Here is a 19,735-nt window from a genome sequence, read left to right as displayed (position 1 = left end):
GAGCAGCTTGCACCCTGATGCACTGTCTACTATGGCGTCAATGCTTGGCAAAGGGTAAGAGTCCTTCGGGCAGGCCTTGTTCAAGTCTGTAAAGTCAACGCACATCCGCCATTTTCCGCTGCTCTTCTTGACCAGGACAACGTTAGCGAGCCATTCTGGATTTTGGATTTCCCTGATGTGGCCCGCTGCAAGTAGTTTCCGCGTCTCTTCTTTGATCGCCTGTCTCTTCTCCTCATTGAATTTTCTTCTTCTTTGGCGGATGGGCCTGACTTGGGGCTCCATTGCCAAACGATGGCACAAGAAATCGGGGTCGATCCCCGGCATATCTGAAGCAGCCCACGCAAACGCATCCAAGTGTGTACTTATTACCTCGGCGATCTGGTCCTGCGTCTTGCTATCTAGGGTTCTTCCCAACTTAAACACCTTACCGCTGATCTCCTTCTCGAGCCATTCCTCTACTGGCTGAGGTTTCCTCTCGCTGGCGATCAGCGCCCTCGTGATACCGGTTTCTCTGGCGGTCTCCGAGCAGTTTCTCTCCGACCTCGCCTCTACATTCCCCATCGGCACATCGCCCTCGGCGACCACCTCTAACGCCGCATCCGAAACTCGCCGGGGTTCGCGCTCCGGCTCCACGCCAGGGGGAGGCGTTGTGGTTACGTGGCACACAGACCTCTTGTTCTTGAGGCTGTTTTCGTAACACTTCTTCGCCTCCTTCTGGTCGGAGCAAATAGTGATGGTCATACCCTCCATAGACGGCAGCTTGACCTTCATGTGCCTTGTCGAAGGCACAGCTCCTGTTCTGTTGAGCGTTGGCCTCCCCAGCAGTATGTTGTACGCTGACGGGGCATTTACAACAAGATGCCTGATCTTCTCCGTTCGTGAGGCCAAGCTGTCAGTGAAGGTTGTCCTCAGCTCGATATACCCCCTCACCTCCACTTGGTCGCCGGCAAAACCGTACAAGCAGCCCCCATATGGTCTTAGCTGATCAGGGGACAGTTGTAACTTCTCAAAGGTTGGCCAAAACATCACATCTGCTGAGCTTCCTTGGTCGACCAGCACCCGGTGGACGGTCCTTCCCGCCGTGACAAGCGAGATCACAATAGGGTCGTTGTCGTGAGGCACCACGTCCCTGAGGTCCCCCTTGGTGAACGTGATGTCCACGTCGGGCGAGTGATCCTCAAAGACTTCCACTGACATTATCGACCTCGCGTACCTCTTTCGTTGCGACGCTGTGCAACCCCCGCCAGAGAATCCGCCAGCTATGGTGTGGATCTCGCCGTGAATAGGCACCTCGTGCTGTTGCCCTCCGCTGCTCGCCGGTTGAGACCCTGATGCTTGGTCCGCTTGCTTCTCTAGCAAGTAATACTTCAGGAAACCACATTTGACCATACCTATTGATCCTGCCGGTTGACTTAGCGCAAGAGCGTTGCCTCGTCACGATCTTCCTCACCAGCTTGACACCACGTGCCCTCCAAGTCCAGCCCACAGATAGCCTCTTTGAGAACCTGAAAAACACACAGTGGCGCCTCTGCGGCCGGTGGCGCTCTGACGCTCAAGTCAGAGACAAGAACACCCAAAACTGAGAGAAAATATGCTCTGTAGGACCGTACTGAAAAGCACACAACCCTAGCAGAATGAGCCGTAATGAAAAACGTACCTCTACAAATTCTGTTAAGGTTACCTTTATAGCTAGGTTTCTTCTCTCTCCAGGCCGTTATGCTTTTGGACACGTGGCACGCATCCAGCCCTGCACGTGTCGCCATCTGGGCTGGGATAGCAGGTAGTACCCAGCCCTACACGTGTCATCATCTGGGGGAGGGTAACTCGAGCGTCACTTCTATGTAGCATCCAACCCTACACGTGTTGTCATCCGGGTTGGAGCAATTTGAGCGTCTTTTCTGTGTGATAACCAGCCCCGCGGCTAAGTCCTCTAATTCCATTGCTCCCAACCCTACACGTGTCATCATCTAGGTTGGAGTAACTGGTAACATCCAACCCTACACGTGTCGTCATCTGGATTGGGGCAACTTGAACGTCATTCTTGTGTAGTAACCAGCCACACAGCTAAGTCCTCCACTCAAGGAGCAAGCTAGCGCACAATGCGCTGTGAAACATCACCCGACAAGGCGAGTATCGGATGCAACAAAGTGCATCATCTCTGTGATATCGCTCGTCGCAAGTGCCATCCTCCTTACTGCTACGCCATGCATGCTCTAGCTGAGGAAACCTTGCCACCAACGAATGTCCCCTCTGGGAATCCTGTCACTGATGAGCAATTCGTTCCCTTCAACCCACTCGGCCTTCACGCCCCAGGCTTGAGATTACCCTTCTGAGCCTCTAACAGTTTTAACCGAGTTTACTGGGAGATCCGGCGATGTGCTCCTCGTGGCGACGTGTACACCACCCGAGCTCCTAGAATTCCTCGGCGATCTCTCACCACCTGATCTCCTAGCACTCTCATACGGCGACTGCGTCGTAACTCTGGTGACTGCCGGTTACGCACACTAGAGATCGGAGAACGCCAATTCAGAGTAACCGGCAACTATGCTTACTTCTGAACCATTCATCTTTTCTAGCCTACGTGTTCCACTGAGCACGCCCCACCTGGGCACGCGCAAGACACGTCATCGCACCCGATGACCTGGTCGGTACACCTATCTTTGTTGTTGTCTTTGTTGCAGTTTCTCTTTAGGAATTTGCTGAACTTTCTTGACAGCAAGCTAAGGTGTTCCTCATCACTGGAATCTTGTTTTCCTTTGTGCTTGGATGCTTTTAAGGCTATGCTCCTTGTGTGCTTATCTTCACTCTCTTGAACATTGAGTCTATTCATCTCTAACTCATGTTCCCTAAACTTTCCAAAGAAAGAAGCAATACTTAATGATGTTAGATCTTTAGATTCGGAAATAGCAGTTACCTTTGGTTGCCATGCTCTATAAAGACATTTCAAGATCTTGATGTTCAGCTTTTCTTTATCAAAGGTCTTGTCAAGGCTCATAAGGTGATTGATGATGTGCGTGAGTCTTTTCTACACCTCAACAATTGTTTCTCCTTTAAGCATTCTAAACATCTCATACTCTTGGATTAGAGCATGCTTTCTAGCTCTTTTCATCTCATTTGTTCCTTCATGAGTGACTTCCAAGGTGTCCCACATTTCTTTTGATGATTTGCATTGCGAGACCCTGAAAAATTCATCAGAATTTAAAGCAGAGGTTATAATATTTTTGGCAATGCAATCGAATTTGGCCTTTTTGCTTTCTGCATCAGTCCATTGAGACCATGGTTTCTCAATGACATATCCACCCTTTTCAAACTTTGGGAGAAAAGGACCATTTTCAATTGCATCCCAAATTCCTTTGTCAAGAGATTCCATAAATATTTTCATTCTTACTTTCCAAAATTGGTAGTTCAAACCACAAAACAGAGGTGGTCTGTTAATTGAAGCACCTTCCCCAAAAGGTAGTCTATCAGTCATTAAAAAAGGTTTTTAAGATCAACTTGAATAACTTTCAAGAACCAAGCTCTTGATGCCAATTGTTAGAATGGATGGGTTTAAACTAGAGGGGGGGTGAATTGTTTAAGGAGAATTTTCGTAAACTTTTAAAACAAGAATGAATTTATCATAGGAAACTATTGATAAGAAATTCAGTTTACCAAAAACAGCAAACAAAATCAGCACAACCAGAAAAACAATCGGTTGTTTCACAAATACAATCGGTTGTTTATACCAACAAATAACAAATAAAACTGAATTTAAAGAGTTAGGGATAGAGAGATTTGCATAAAGATGTTTATACTGGTTCACTCCAAATCCAGAGCTACATCCATTCTTCTCAGAAACCCTGAGGAAATCCACTAAGCAATCACAACTTGATCACTTACACAACAACCAAGAGAATGACCTTGAACACCTCAAGAAACACACTCTCCTTGGCCAACACACCAACACAAAGATTGCTGATCTTGATCCCCTCAAGAACACACAACCAATCTTAGCAAACACAGAAACGAATACTTGTTTCACAGAGTACAAGGATTACACTTGTTACAGAAGATAATCTGAAATCAATACAAGCAGAATCCTATTCCACAAACTTTGATCAATCACAAACTTTCAGCAATCTCAGTTCTTTGAAAAACTCAAAAACTCTTAGATAAAACTTGTCAAAGATTAATTCTCAAATCTCTTTTTCTGAATTTATTCAAAGTTGTAGTTTGTTATCAAATCTTAACAAACTCTTAATTTGCATTAAAAGATTGGTCAAAGCATTTAAAGACTAGAACGTAAGCAGTTAAATCATTTAAAACTTAGTCAAAGATAAAACAGTTTTTCTGTTATGGTCCCAAAGCAAACAATCGGTTGTTTCCTCGAATCAATCGGTTGTTTTGGTTCTTAACAGTTCAACCATTTGAAAAACAGTTTTCAATCTTTTTCTCAAAACACCTAAGTATAAACAATCGGTTGTTTTAACTTAGTTTGAAAACATTTTTTTTGCACAAAGATTGAGGTGCTTTATGCTTTAGATTCGATCAAGGGGTGGATTACAATACTCAAACTACCCCATAACTATACTAAACCAGCACAACAACACCAAGCACAGCCAACACTTCAACATCCTTCAAAGGGTTTTGATTCTTCAAAGCTTGAACACCACTTGGTTCAACATGCAGGAAAATAATCGGTTGTTTTGTCGAAACAATCGATTGTTTTGGTTTGACGGCAAAGTCAACCAAGCTTTTCAAAAACTTCTAAGGTAAAACAACCTGTTGAAATTTTGACAGCTTTTTAGAAAACACATCTTTTCAAAAGGTTAAAGATTCAAATGAACTTGGATCAACTTAAAGAGTGAATTAACAAGTTTCAAACAACTAGACAACACACACAAACCCAGCAGTAAGGTGTTAGAAAAGATGGCTTTAAACTAGAGGGGGGGTGAATTGTTTAAAGAGGGTTTTCGCAAACTTTTCAAAACTAGAATGAATTTATCTCAGGAACCAATTGATTCAGCAATTCAGTTAGCCAAAACAGCAAGCAAAAGCTGTAGTACCAGAAAAAACAATCGGTTGTTTCGTAGAAACAATCGGTTGTTTATACCAACAAACAACAAATAAACTGAATTTAAAGAGTTAGAGATAGAGAGATTGTACACAGTTGTTTATACTGGTTCACTCCAAACCAGAGCTACATCCAGTCTTCTCAGAAACCCTGAGGAAATCCACTAAGCAATCACCACTTGATCACTTACACCACAACCAAGAGAATAACCTTGAACACCTCAAGAAACACACTCTCCTTGGCCAACACTAAGATTACTGATCTTAAACACCTCAAGAACACAGCCAATCTCAGCAAACACAGAAAATGAATTGTTCAACAGAGTACAAGGATTACAATGTGAAATCAATACAAGCTGAATCCTATTCCAACACCTTGATCAATCACAAACTCTTAGCAATCTCAGGACTTTGAAAAACTCTTTAGAAAAACTTTGTCAAAAGATTCTTAATTGTCAAATCTGTTTTTCTGAATATATTCAAAGATGTAGTTTGTTATCAAATCTTAACAATCTCTTAAATTGCATTAAAAGATTGGTCAAAGCATTTAATGACTGAAGCGTAAGCAGTTAGATCATTTAAAGCTCAGTCAAACAGAAAACAGTTTTTCTGTTATGGTCCCAAAACAAACAATCGACTGTTTTGGTACTTTAACAGTTCAACCATTCAAAACAGTTTTCAATTTTTTTCTCAAAACACCTAAGTATAAACAATCGGTTGTTTCGACATAACAATCGGTTGTTTTAACTTAGTTTGAAAAACATTTTATTTTCACAAAGATTGAGAATGCTAATGCCTTAGATTTAATCAAAGGGTGGATTACAACATATAAACTACCCCGGAACAAAGCTTAAACCAGCACAGCAACATCAAGCAAAGCAGAGGCTTCAACATCCTTCAAAGGATTTGGATTCTTCAAAACTTGAACATCACAAGGTTCAACATAAGGTCTTCAAGCTTTCCTTTTGGATTTGGAGAGATCAAAGCATCTTGTTCAACACTCTACACACATGTTCTTTTGTTGGAGTCTTTGGAGCTTGTCCATTAACTCCCTATTATAGTAGGAGGGAATATGACGGTGTCTTATGGCTTCCCTAAGATCATTCCAATATTCTATGGGAGGGTCCTTATGAAGACACCTATCTCTCTCAAGGGTTGTCCACCAATACATAGCATTGCCTTGAAAACTTAGAGTGGCTAGGGGTACCTTTCTCTCCTCACTTACTCTATGGCAAGTAAATAATTGTTCTACCTTCATCTCCCAATCTAAATACACTTCTACATTTTCTTTTCCATGGAAATGAGGTAAATCTACCCTAACCTCTTTTAGGCTTTCTTTTTCTTGTCTTTCTCTTCTAGTTCGCCTAGGGGATGGTTGATAATATTCATTTATCCTAAGACTTTCTTCCCCAAAAGATTCATGATGTTTAGAACTAGATGTATGTGAACTCTTTTTAGATTTGCTAGAGTTTTCATCCCTTTCTTTAGCCATTTTCAGCTCTTTGAGTTTCTTCTCATGTTTCAGACATCTATATGAGAGTGATTGAAAGTCCTTTGATAATTGTTTTAAAAGATTTTAAATGGAATTTAGATCACTTTCACTAGATCTAGAAGAATGGGCTGACATGGTTAATGTTTTGTGTTAAAAGTAATTTACCCCAAAAAAGACAAGGAGAGTAATGAAGGTACCTTTCCAATAAAGAGAGGTGGATCACTAGGATCTCTTAAGAACCTTGCCAAAATCTATCCCTCAAGACTTTTCACAAATATTTTTCTAAGTAATTTACTTAGATCACAATTAAGAATGGAAAACACTATTTTATGCAAGAAAAAATGCAAAGCAATTGAACAATAATAAAAAAGTGATCCTGCCGGTTGACCTGAGTGCAAGAGTCTTGCCACATCAAAGGTTTCTCCTTCTGGATCAGCTTCGCACCACGTTAGCCTCCGATCTTCACGTCTCAATTCCTCGCGGAACGCTGAAGAAAACAAAGAAACAGAGTGGCGCCGCTACGGCCGATTGCGCTCCGACGCTCAAGTCAGTGACGGAATCACCAAAAACTCAGAGAGAATATCAAAACTCAAGGAACCGTGCGCAGTGAATCTCAGTGTACTAAAAAGCGTACTGAAGTGTTCTGAAACGCGTACCTCAAAAGTCTGTTAGAGTTCCTTATACACCTGAGCACTTTCTCTCTCCTGACGGTTACACCTCTGAACACGTGGCTCGTATCCAGCTGTACACGTGTCACCATCTGGAGCCCCCTCCACTTGAGCGTCACTTCTACTCTTCAAGCTATTCGACTAAGTTACCCATGCAAGGAGTAACTTGGTGCACAGCTTCCTTGGAGCGCGACCCCTTAAGTGGCGAGTGCGGGGTGTCACCATACACACCTTCTCTGTGGTCTCGCCTGCCGCTATCACGATCTGCTTTACTTGCACATCATGCATGTTCTGGGAAACCGTTCCCTTCCCTCGTCCTCCGTACTTGTATCTCCTGAAAGCCTTAAGCAAGCCTTCCTGATCTTTCGGCGATGTGCCCCTTTCGGCGGTCTCTAACCACCTGATCTCCTAGAACTCATATACGGCGACTATGACGCAAGCCTGGTGACCGCCGGTTACACACACTAGAGATCGGAGAACGCCAACTCAGCGATTGGTGACTACACAGACTTCCCGATGCACCTCCCTTCTGTTAGCCAGGTGTCCCGTTCAACACGCCTATATTATCGCTTGCTGCCACGTCATCACTTCCGATTACCTGATCGGTAAAAAAAGTAACAAAGCAAAGCAATTAACTAAGTACAATCAAAGATTACTAACTACAAAGACTTTAAAGTTAGGCGTTTCCTAAGGTGAGGCTTCTAGACACTTAAAGCCGTTGAAGACACACTCACCGTCTAATGCGTAATTATTCCACTAATTAATCAAAGTTGAATGCAATTACAATTCAAAAGAAATACAATGGAAATTGGACTACAAAAGTAAAATTTAGAATAACTATTCTATGCACTTCTTTTGCTTTTGGTACTCCTTCTTGTTGTGACTCTTTCTATTGGCACCCACTTTTTGTGTATTTTTGTAAACTCACTTGCTGCAGTACCCTTGTTCAACCTCTCAAGTTTAGTCAATTTAAATCTTCAAAACAGTACCAACTAAGTAGTAATGTTTACCTCAAAAGTTAATTCCAAACTTAACCAAGCACCACTTTTGAAAACTTTCACCAACAGTAGAGGTCAACAAATTTAAAGCAAAGAAACAATTCAATTTGAAATAGGACAACAACAAAGGATATAATTTGTTCCGACCGGTTGACCAGGGACGTCTTTGCGCGTGGCCTATCCCCGCAACCTACGGCACCTTCGTTCTGCACCGTCTGTGTGTACCTGAAAAACAAGTGAACAAAGGGGCGCCCTCGCGGCTGTTTGCACTCCGACGATCATGTCAGCTGGCGAGACACATCAAAGTGACAGACCCCCGTATCAGAGCACCGCAAATGAATGCTCTGAAGGTGGTCTAATCACTGAGTAACTAATGCTTTTTCTCCCTAATTGCCTGTGCGTACAGTGGGTGCGCGAGCAAGCAACTAGAGTGTATCTGTGTGTGTTCTCCCAAAAACTCCCGATCCCTTTATCCCACGTCTAAAGTCCCCTTTAAACGCCCCTAGCATTTAAAGCGTCTTAAAGCGCATTTAAGGATAAAACGTTCAGCGCCTTTAAGACGTTCAAAACGCTTAAGGTGTTTAAAATGCTTTAAAGCGTTCAAAACGTAAACTTAATTACTTTGACATAATCTTAATTACCGCATACCTGACAAACTATCTGGAAAACTTTGATGTTTCTGTTTGTCCCGCCACGTGTCCTCCTGACTTGACCGTTAGTCTACGTGGAGGGCCTCACAGCACCGTAACCCAACTTAGGGATATTTCATCGTGTGAGTCCTCATTCCTTGGAGTGCATCTGGCGCAAGGGGTGACTTTTTGGGTGCCAACTCATGCGCCCCAACCTCTAGTCACTCGCTCTGGACGTGTATCCACCTTCCTCTCGCACCCTGCACCTGGTTTCCCCTGGGTATGACCTTCTCTTGAGTCGTATCTATCCCAAGGGTCTCCTTGAGGTGGCATGGGTACTTCACGAGTCAGGCTACTCCCTACTGACGCTAGTACTATGGCCTTGAAGCCACCTTACTCTTCTCTTTATCACAGTTCTGAGTTGTCGAGGTCTGAGGCCTCCCCGTGGTGTGACTCCCTCCATGGTCTTTCCTACCCATGGGTATCAGGGAGTAACACCGTCGACGCCTCTCCAGGCGACGCCCTATCTTGGCGACGCCTTGTTTTGGCGACGCCTTTTCTAGGCGACGCCCTATCTTGGTGACGCCTTGTTTTGGCGACGCCTTCTCTAGGCGACGCCTGATGCGATCAATCTGTTGACTTTGACTTTGGTCAATGCCCGGGGACGGGACGGTACACAAGCCCACCAGTCTTGAGCTGATGACTTGTCTTCAGCGAAAAGACTAAGGCCTCGCCCGCGCCATCCACGAGGCACTTTGGTGACGTGTCATTCTTGCTGACGTGACATTCCCCAAACAGTTGACGTGACATCCTTTTAATGGCTGATGGGACATTCTCTGAGCGGGAAAAGTGATGCTTTGGATCACTCTTAATCTCTCGCCACGTGGCCCATCATGCGGTCACCATCCTTTGCCTCTTGCACTCCCAGTGAGCGCCTAATCCTGTGACACGTGGCCTCATCAAACGATCACCATCTGTTGCCTTTTGCACTCCCTCGTAACGTTTAAGTTACTCAACCCCGCGCTCGAAGCCACTGTTTCATTCACTCTCTTCGCATTCTCACACTGTTCATCTTCTCGAGTTCTCTCTCTGCGATCTCTGTTTCATCCTTCTCACTTCCACTCTTCAACCACTCCAATACTCAAAGGTATGGTTTTTTCCCCCCTCGATGACTCTCCCTCTTTACTGCATTATTATGATGTATGGATGAACTGCCTGGGACTGTTTATCTTCTTGCTCTGTTGTACTGTTCTTGTGTTTTCCTGTTCCCCCATCGTTCTCCTCTTTCTCACGTGGGTAGGGTTTGTCGAGGGTTTCTCTTTTTTCCCCATTTTTCTTCTTCAAACCCCCTTTCGCTGAACCCTTTCTTTTTCTTCATTCTTCAGCTCTTGAGTCGATGGCAAAAACCAAGACTACTGCTAATCCTCCACCCCCCAGGTCCAACTACAAAGAGGAATACCGCTGGGCCTCTGATGAACTTCTCGCGGAGTGTTCTACCTTAACCTCTGTCGAAGACGTTGAAGCCTACAGGGGGGACCCCACACTCTACAACTTCAACGAGTTTCACAAGACCCACGACTCCCACATCTTTGTATGTCGTGCAAGGCCGGGGGAGCCCGTTTGTGTAGACGAAAGGGCGACTGGGGGAAGCCCTTTCTTCTTCGTCTACCAAATGGTGTTCAGGCGAGTGGGTCTGCGCCTGCCCCTCACTCCCTTCGAGAGGGAGTTGCTGACTGAGATTAACATTGCCCCTGCCCAGCTTCACCCCAACAGCTGGGCCTTCGTAAGGCCAAATTCTCTGCGGGTACCTGGGCATCCTCCTCTCTGTGGATGTCTTTCTTCATTTCTTCGAAGTGAAGAAACAGGGTAAGAGTCTCTGGAGAAGCTTCTCTGGCGTCGCCAGCCGCAGTATCCTCACCCTCTTCCAAAATTCATTCAAGGGGTGGAGGGGAAAGTTCTTCAAGGTGCGAGCCACCAAATTCGACCCCACTGCACTAGAGGGCTTTCCCCTATACTGGACGGAGAAACCCAAACTGACAAAGCCCAAGGCGTTGGATGAGCTTGCCTTTGCTGACAGGGAGGTATGCAAGGCCTTGGCTGGCCTCGGAGTGGTCTTCGACACTGCCAAGCTCATTGCCAATGAGTTCAATGCTCACGGCCTCTCCACCTACTTTGGTACTGGCCCTTGGTTGCTTCTGCTTGAACTTGTTTGAATATACTTGAATTGCTTGAACAGTTTGCCTGTCGCTCAACGTGTTTCCTTTATTGCTAAGCATTTTGATTATCCTCTTTAATATTAATTTACCTGCGTGCATTGTTGATCTATGAATCTGCGTCAGTGGTGGGATTGGTATCCTGTGCTTTCGGGTGTATCTGATGCCTTGTGCTTGACTTGGGGTGGTTTTGACCTCTGTTCTTTGGTTTGCAAGATCAGTAATGGATTCATCGACAAGGATTGCCCTGGCCAAGGCCTTGAAGGGTCGTGCTCTGAAGGCTGGCGCATCCACCACTCCCCCCTGTTGAACCCCATCTTCCCCTATCATCAACCTCACCAACACCAACCACCACCAAAACTCCACTAGGCCCATCTTCACCACCTCCACCCAGTCCCCAAACACTTCAATCCCCCAACTCTCCTCCACGCATTGCCGCAGTTCCACTGGCTGTGGCTTCTTTCCCTGCTCCAGCCCCCCTTGACAAAGGAAAGAGGGTGCTGGAAGTTATCTCCGACGATGAGGACTACAGCGGTGGGATAGTCTTCAAGAGGAGAAGGGCTGCTAGGGCCTCTACCCCTCCAACAGCATCCCTCCAGGGCGGTGGGTCCTTCAAGGACCATCCCCCTAGCGCTACTTCTCCACCACCTTCAACAGTCCAAGAGGAAAGGGGCAATGGGGCCGAGTCTGCACCGCCGCCACTGCTAACTGAAACTGCCACTGCTCCTGCCTCTGCCCCTGCTGCTCCAGAGCTCATCGCCATTCCTCCTTCTATCAGGCAACTGATGAGGGGCTTCAACGGAGGGTTGGTGCCAGAGGGCTCGAACAGGAGAGAAGGAATGCCCTATTACATGGGAGCCTTATTGGCTATTGCCCTTGACTAGCGCGCTCAAGCCCAAAACACCACTTCCAACGCTCGTGCCCTTCAAGCCCTGAAGGAAGAAGTGGCCGCTCTGAAGGAGAAGAAAGAGGTTTTGGAGCGCCAAGAAGTTGGATGAGGCCCTGGGAATCCAGGCTGACCTCTACGTTCAGGCGGTGTCTCTCCAGGTCCAAATAACAGATCTTGAGGACATGGCCGAGGCTTCCAAGGAGCATCAGGAGGACCTGGAACATCAGTGTTGCGAACGGGAGGAGAGGCTGAAGAAAATGAAGGGGGAGTTGGCTGCTAAGGTCAAGGCACTTGGCCTTCTCCAAGTTGGACATGACAAACTCCAAACTGAGGTCAGCAGGCTCCAGGTGGAGAAGGAGGCTCTGGAGAAGCGGGTGGCCTCCAGAGACTCTACCATCGAGGAGCTGGAGAAGGTCAGAAAAAAGCTTATCGACGACATGGCCGGCACCTTCGAAGAGGGGTTCAAGGAAGCCCTGGCCCAAGTCGCTTGTGAGAATCCGGGGGTTAATACTTCCAATTGCGACCCTGGCAATCACATCGCCGATGGGAAGGTCGTGCCCCTCGACCTTGGGGAATGAAGAATGCTTAACTTATACATCTCTTTGAATCTTTCCCTGTAGTTTTATACATACATTTGTACTTGTTGATAATTCTGACAATTTACCTTGCTTATTTAACTCCCCTTTGAATTTTGTCTTTACGCCTGTACGCTTTTATCTTCTCTCGTCTTTTCATCTGTTTCTACCTTCTTTACCATAACGAATGCGTTATCCACCCTACACCTCTTCGTAGCTTTGATCATAAACCTTTAGGTAGCACGCGCCCTTCTTTCTTCACCTTTCTTTTGAGTCTGCATCCCCTTCTCCTGATCTTTTCTCTTAGAGCTTCACTTGGCCCTCGTATTTTCCTTGCCTTTGGCATCTCACGCTTTCACGCTTCTTCTTTTTCTTACTCTTCGATTCTCCCTGGCCTTCTGGGCTCATGAAAGCCTTCAACTGGCTTTCTACTTACTTGTTTCCAGCTCTCGGGTACTTACTGCCAAAGGCACAGCTGGCTTTTCCATCCCCTCAAGATGGAAAGAGGGGTTTCGTCTCTTCTCTGGCCTCGACGTCGCTCAAGGGCGAGGGAGGACGTATCTATTTTTCTGTGGCCTCGACATCGCTCGAGGGCGTGGAAGGCTTATCTCACCTGTGCTGTGTGTTCACGCTCGAGGAGAGACCTGCCCTGGGTGTCCTTAGCGTGTCTAACACTTGGGACAAAAGTCGCGCTTCGGTGCCCACGCCCATGGAGAGGCCTGTGCAACAGCGCCGTATCGTCCATGGAGTGTCTCAAACACCAAGGCAACTTGTCCCTTATCTCTTCATGCTTGGTGCCCATGCCTGAGGAGAGGCCCACTACAGAAGCGCCGTGTCGTCCTCAGGGTGTCTAAAAACACCAGAGCAAATTGTTCACATCTGATACCGGGGCTAGCTATTCATACTTGAGGAGGGGGCGTCCCAAAGGAATCCCTTAACCCCTGCTCAAGGACTAAGCTCCCGGATTTTAGCTCACCAAATGCCTGATACCGGGGTTAGCTATTCATACCTGAGGAGGGGGCGTCCCAAAGGAATCCCTTAACCCCTGCTCAAGGACTAAGCTCCCGGATCGCACCTTATGTTGGACATACCTCTCATATTGACCTCTAGGCGCACGCGTGTGCTCTTACTACTTGCTTCGAATTCTGATGTCTGCTCCCTGCTTGGCGGTGCCTATGTTTGGCGACACCTCACCTTGGCGACTCTTTATTTTGGCGATGTTCCACCTTGGCGACATCTCATTTTGGCGATGTTCCACCTTGGCGACATCTCACTTTGGCGACTCTTTATTTTGGCAATGTTCCACCTTGGCGACATCTCATTTTGACGATGTTCAACCTTGGCGACATCTCATTTTGGCGATGTTCCACCTTGGCGACATCTCACTTTGGCGACGTCCTCATCTTGGCGATGCCTTATCTTGGCGACGCCTGACGCTGCTTTGAGTCTTTGTCTTTTGCTTCTTTAGCTTTTGGTCTTACACTTTGAGTGGGAGGAGACAAAACTGAGACAAAGTTTTCTTGAACTTCTTTTTTACTTGGGTGACCTCATTAAAAAACCCCCGAGAGGGAAAAAGAGTGTCCCCTTTACAACTTGTATTTCATTACTCTCAACTGACATAACTTAACTGAAATAAAATTTCAAATTGGCCGCATTCCATCTGCGCGGAATGGGACCTCCTTCCAAAGTCTCTAGACTGTATGAACCATTCCCCTTGGCTTCGGTGACTCTGAAGGTCCGGTCCATTTGGGAGACAACTTATTCTCCAGCTCATATGGGTGAGACTTCCTCATGACTAAGTCACCAACCTGGAATTGCCGCGACTTCACCTTGGAGCTATACTGTCGCTCAACTCTTCTCTTTACTGCCTCAGCCTTTATTCTTGCTTCCTCCCTGGCTTCGTCTAGTAAGTCCAGATTCACTCGCCTTTCTTCATTGGATTCTTCAGCCACAAAATTCTGATAACGTGGCGAGCTTTTGTGGATCTTGACTGGGATCATCGCGTCTGACCCATATACTAGACTGAAAGGCGTCTCCATGGTGGCAGATTGGGGTGTGGTATGGTACGCCCATACAATCCTTGGCACTTCTTCTGCCCACGCCCCTTTAGCTTTCTCTAATCTTCTCTTCAGTCCTCTCAGCAAAACTCTATTCGCTGACTCTACTTGCCCATTTGTCTGGGGGTGTTCGACTGATGCGAACACCTGCTTGATGCCTACCTCTACGCACAGGTTTCTCAGCTGTTGGCTTGCAAACTGGGTGCCATTGTCGGACACCAGCCGCCTAGGCACACCGAAGCGACACACGATGTTCTTCCAAACAAAGTGTTGCACCTTGTGCACGGTAATCTGGGCCACGGGCTCCGCCTCTATCCACTTGGTGAAATATTCAATGGCGACGATTAAGTACTTCATCTGTCTTACCGCCAGTGGGAATGGGCCTAGGATGTCGATTCCCCACGTATGAAAGGGCCATGGACTATATATGGATCTCAACTCCTCTGGTGGCGCCTTGTGCCAATCAGCGTGCCTCTGACACTGCTTGCAACGCTGGGCGTGCCCCACGCAATCCTCTTTCACTGTTGACCAGTAGAAGCCGACACGTATCACTTTAGAGGCTAAAGACCTTCCTCCTACGTGGCTCCCACAAATACCTTCGTGGAGTTCAACCATTATCTTGGTGCACTCGTCACCGCTTACGCATGTCAGGATAGGGTGTGCGAACCCGTGCCTGAACAGCATCCCATCTACTAGGGTATACCTTGCAGCGTTCCTCTTAATTTTCTTACCTTCTTCTGGTTCCGCTGGGAGAATCCCGTCTGCCAGGTACTGCCTGTATGGTGTCATCCAAGTGTCCCCCTCGACCACAGTGCATACTTGCGCATGCTTTCCTTCTTCGGGTGCGTCCGCATATGTGCTGATGCGAGGTGCCTTCATCGTATCTTGAGTCAAAGAACGATGGCTCCTCGGTCTCCCTCTCGCTGCACAAACATGGAGGACATCCACCCTGTTATCTTCCACGAATTTCCGCAGAGCTTTGAGCGTCTCTTGGATTACTGTTCTCTGTCTACCCCCCTTGCCTGAGCTGGCGAGCTTGGCAAGCAGGTCAGCTCTGGCATTCTGCTCTCTTGGGACATGTACTAGCTCAAAGGCGACAAAAGTCCCCTTAGCATCTCTACATACTTTAGGTACGCCGCCATCTAGGGGTCCTTTGCATGAAACTCCCCTGTCACTTGTCCTGTTATTAACTGTGAATCACTCTTTACCACAAGGCTCTGGGCACCCGTCTCTTTGGCTAAGAGCATTCCAGCGATCAGCGCCTCATATTCAGCCTCATTGTTGCTTGCTTTGAAAGCGAAGCGTAGGGCTTGCTCAATTAACACCCCGTTGGGTCCCTCCAAGACTATGCCTGCACCACTCCCCTGCTAATTGGAGGACCCATCCACTGAGAGCATCCACTGGGAGCCTGCCTCCGCCTCTTGAACGCCTTCTGGTGAGAGCTCTGCAACAAAATCTGCAAACACCTGCCCTTTGATGGACCCCCTGGGCTCATACTGAATATCGAACTCTGACAACTCCACTGCCCAGCGAACCATCCTTCCAGCAACGTCAGGTTTCTGTAGTACCCTTTGGATGGGCAAGTTCGTCATCACCACTACTGTAAAACTATGAAAGTAGTGGAGGAGCCTCCTGGTCGAGAATACCACGGGCAATGCTGCCTTCTCCAGCGTCTGGTACCTCGTCCCCGGGCCCTGCAAGGCTTTACTTACGAAATAGATGGGCCTCTGTACTTGGTCCTGCTCCTGGACCAGCACAGAACTGATGGCCCGCTCTGTTACCGCAAAGTACAGTCGGAGGGGCACGCCTGCCACTGGTTTGCAAAGCACTGGTGGTGTCGCCAAGTATTCTTTCAACTTGAGGAATGCTGCTTCACACTGGTCAATCCACGCAAAACGGCTATTTCTCTTGAGGCACTGGAAATAGGGGTGCCCCTTCTCTCCTCCCGCGGAAACGAACCTTGATAATGTTGCCATTCGCCCTGTCAGTTGTTGCACTTCTTTCACTGATGTCGGGCTCCTCATAGCGATGATGGCTGCGCACTTATCAGGGTTTGCCTCAATTCCCCTCTCCGTAAGCATGAAGCCTAAAAACTTTCCTGCCTCAACCCCAAAGACAAACTTCTCTGGGTTCAGTTTGAGGCGATACTTTGAGATGGTGGCAAACAATTCTTCCAGATCTGTTGTATGTCGCCTCCTATCGCGGGAAGCTACCACCATGTCATCCACGTAGGCTTGTACGTTCCTGCCTAACATAGGCGCCAGGACCTTATCCATTAACCTTTGGTAGGTGGCGCCTGCATTCTTTAGCCCAAACGGCATTACCTTGTAGCAGTAGCTACATGTCTCTGTCATGAATGTTGTTTTACCCTCGTCCCTCGGGTGCATCTTGATTTGGTTGTAACCTGAAAAAGCGTCCAAGAAGCTCAGCATTTCGTAACCCGAGGCACTATCCACCAGGGCGTCGATGCTGGGTAGTGGATAGGAATCTTTGGGGCACGCCTTGTTCAAATCTGTGAAGTCCACACACATCCTCCATTTCCCGTTTGCTTTCTTTACCAGAACGACGTTGGCCAGCCACTTGGGGTATTGTATTTCCCGGATGTGTCCAGCACTCAACAACTTCTGCGTTTCTTCCTTTACCACGAGGCGCCTCTCTTCGTTAAACTTTCTCCTCCTCTGTCGCACAGGGCGAACCGTGGCGTCCATGCTAAGATGGTGGCATAAAAAGTCGGGGTCGATGCCCGACATGTCTGAGGCGAACCACGCAAAAGCGTGTAAGTGGCGTGAAATCACCTCCGCCACGCCGTCCAGTTCTTCTTGGCTCAACAAATGCCCCAGCTTGAACGTTTTGTCGCCAATCTGTGTCTCAACCACATTGGGCGCTGGTTGGTCTCTGCTATCTTCCTTTGGGGGTGTCGCCTTATAGTGCTCTCTAGGCGACGCCTCTTCGACGGGCGAAGCGTCGTCATGCCTCTCCTTTGTGCGCGCGTCTGCTCTAGGCGTCGTCCCTACGGGTGTAGCTTCGACGGGTGTTGACTCCGCAGGCGTCGCCTCATTCAAGGGCTCTACTTCCATTGTTGTGTCCGAACTCGGGGGTCGCTCGAACACCATGAACACGCCCCTCTTTGTTTTCAAACTGTTTTCATAGCATTTTTGTGTTTCTTCTTGATCTGACTTGATGACGATCACCTTGCCACTGAGGTCTGGCAGCTTCATCTTCATGTGGCGCGTGGAGGCTACTGCTCTCAGCCTATTCAACGCCAGTCTGCCCAACAGGATGTTGTAAGCTGAATTGGCGTTTACAACTAAGTACCAGATGCTTTCAGTACGTGAGGCCGTTCCATCTGTGAATGTCGTCCTCAACTCCAAGTAGCCACGTACTTCCACCTGGTTGTTAGCAAACCCATACAAACATCCGGTGTAGGGCCTCAAAAGGTCGGGAGACAACCGAAGCTTGTTGAATGTCGACCAGAACATAACATCTGCAGAACTTCCCTGGTCGACTAGAACCTTGTGCACCTTTCTTCCAGCCGTGACAACCGAAATGACCACGGGGTCATTGTCGTGTGGGACAACATCTCGTAGGTCCGCCCTCGTGAACATGAGGTCTGAGTCCCACGGGTCACCTGAGATTTTTTCGTCAATAGAATTTACTCCCCTCGCGTATTTCTTGCGTTGGGATGCGGTGGGTCCTCCTCCAGAAAAACCACCAGAAATATTATGAAATTCGCCATGGACCGGCATCTCATGCTCTTAATCCTCCGCTGGTGCTGGCAGGGCGACGGTCGTGGCAGGTTCAGCGAGATAGTCCTTCAAGAACCCGTTTTTTACTAACTCATCTAACTGGTAACCCAGCGATAAGCAGTTGTTGATATGGTGACCAAAGGCTTCGTGAAACTCACACCAAGAGTCCTTGCGAGGTCCCAGCACCTTGTCAGACTTCACTGGTCGCCTCAGTCTTTCAGCTATATTGGGTACGGCGATCAGGTCCTTCAACTCCACCACGAAGTCGTATCTTGTTGGTTTGGCCTTTTCCCTGGCCGGACGATTTCCTCCCGCTTGACCCCTGGGTTGGGGTCTTCTCGCCTCGTAGGGGCGTCTCCCTTCCTGATTCTTCCTTCCCGTTGTGGTCTCGTTGACCCTGACGGGTTGAGCCCGTGTCTGTGCTCTTGGGCGTGTGGGTGCGACACTCGTGCGTTTCTCACACACCTCTCCTTCAGAGGCGATATGCTCCACTGCGCGACGCCTTATTTCCGCGAAGGTCCTGGGGCGATTGCGAATGATTGACTCGCAAAAGGGGCCAGGGCATACGCCTTTCCAGAACGCGTACACGATCATGGGTTCTTCCGTAGTACCAACCTTTACTACTTGAGCCCCGAAACGGTTGATGTACTCCTTCAAAGTCTCACCTTGATATTGTTTTACGTCGAACAGATCATACGAAACGGGTGGTGGGGCCCTGTTCGCTAGGTATTGCTCTCTAAATAACTGCGACAGCTGCGGGAAGGAGGTGATATGGCCATCTGGAAGGCTGATGAACCAATCCATGGCCATTCCCGTCAGGGTGCTCATGAAAAGCTTGCATCTTACGGCATCGGAGCCGCCTACTAGCACCATCTGCGTGTGGAACGTGTTGGGGATCACTGCTTCCAGAATCTCCTGCGAGAATGGTGTGGAAAACTCCCTTGGTGGGGTGAGACGTTCGGTCTCATCTGGGTTGCGTTGCCGTTGGTTATTGCCCAAACCACGGCGCAATTCCTCATTTGTGCGATGGAGGTTTTCATTTCTCGCCTGAGAGGCCGCGAGATCCGCCTGCATGCGTTCTTGCTCCACCCTTGATTCTGCCATTTCCTCCTGCAGCCCCTGCACCATGTCCATGACCTGCTGCATGGTCATTTCCTCACTCGTAGCGCGCGCTGAACCTTGTCTCGTGGCCCTCATGCTTCGACTCCAAGTGTCGAATAGGGCCCAATGTTCCTGTTTTTACGGTGGCTTTGATAAACTCTTTGGAACTGTCGGACTGAAACATGTGATGGGACTGATGTTTTGAATCGGCCCCACGGTGGGCACCAAATGTTCTGGCCGGTTGACTAGGGACGTCTTTGCGCGTGGCCTATCCCCGCAAGCTAAAGCACCTTCGTTCTGCACCGTCTGTGTGTA

General features: G+C 47.8%; 1 protein-coding gene across 1 annotated transcript; it reads right to left on the bottom strand.

The window, feature by feature from the left end:
• Positions 1-18,328: 18,328 nt before the first annotated feature.
• Positions 18,329-19,129, bottom strand: LOC137807670 (uncharacterized). Its single transcript, XM_068608422.1, has one exon. The coding sequence runs from the start codon at positions 19,127-19,129 to the stop codon at positions 18,329-18,331; it is 801 nt and encodes a 266-aa protein (XP_068464523.1).
• Between the last annotated feature and the right edge of the window lie 606 nt (positions 19,130-19,735).

The sequence above is a fragment of the Phaseolus vulgaris genome, chromosome 11, assembly GCF_000499845.2.
Source record: "Phaseolus vulgaris cultivar G19833 chromosome 11, P. vulgaris v2.0, whole genome shotgun sequence".
NCBI classification, from domain to species: Eukaryota; Viridiplantae; Streptophyta; class Magnoliopsida; order Fabales; family Fabaceae; genus Phaseolus; species Phaseolus vulgaris.
The sequence above is the reverse complement of the archived record's forward strand: the minus strand, read 5'-3'. Positions and strand labels throughout refer to the sequence as shown.

What these genes read in the sequence shown, in the direction of transcription:
- LOC137807670 (XM_068608422.1), bottom strand. Translation starts at nt 19,129, where the DNA reads ATGGCCATGGATTGGTTCATCAGCCTTCCAGATGGCCATATCACCTCC.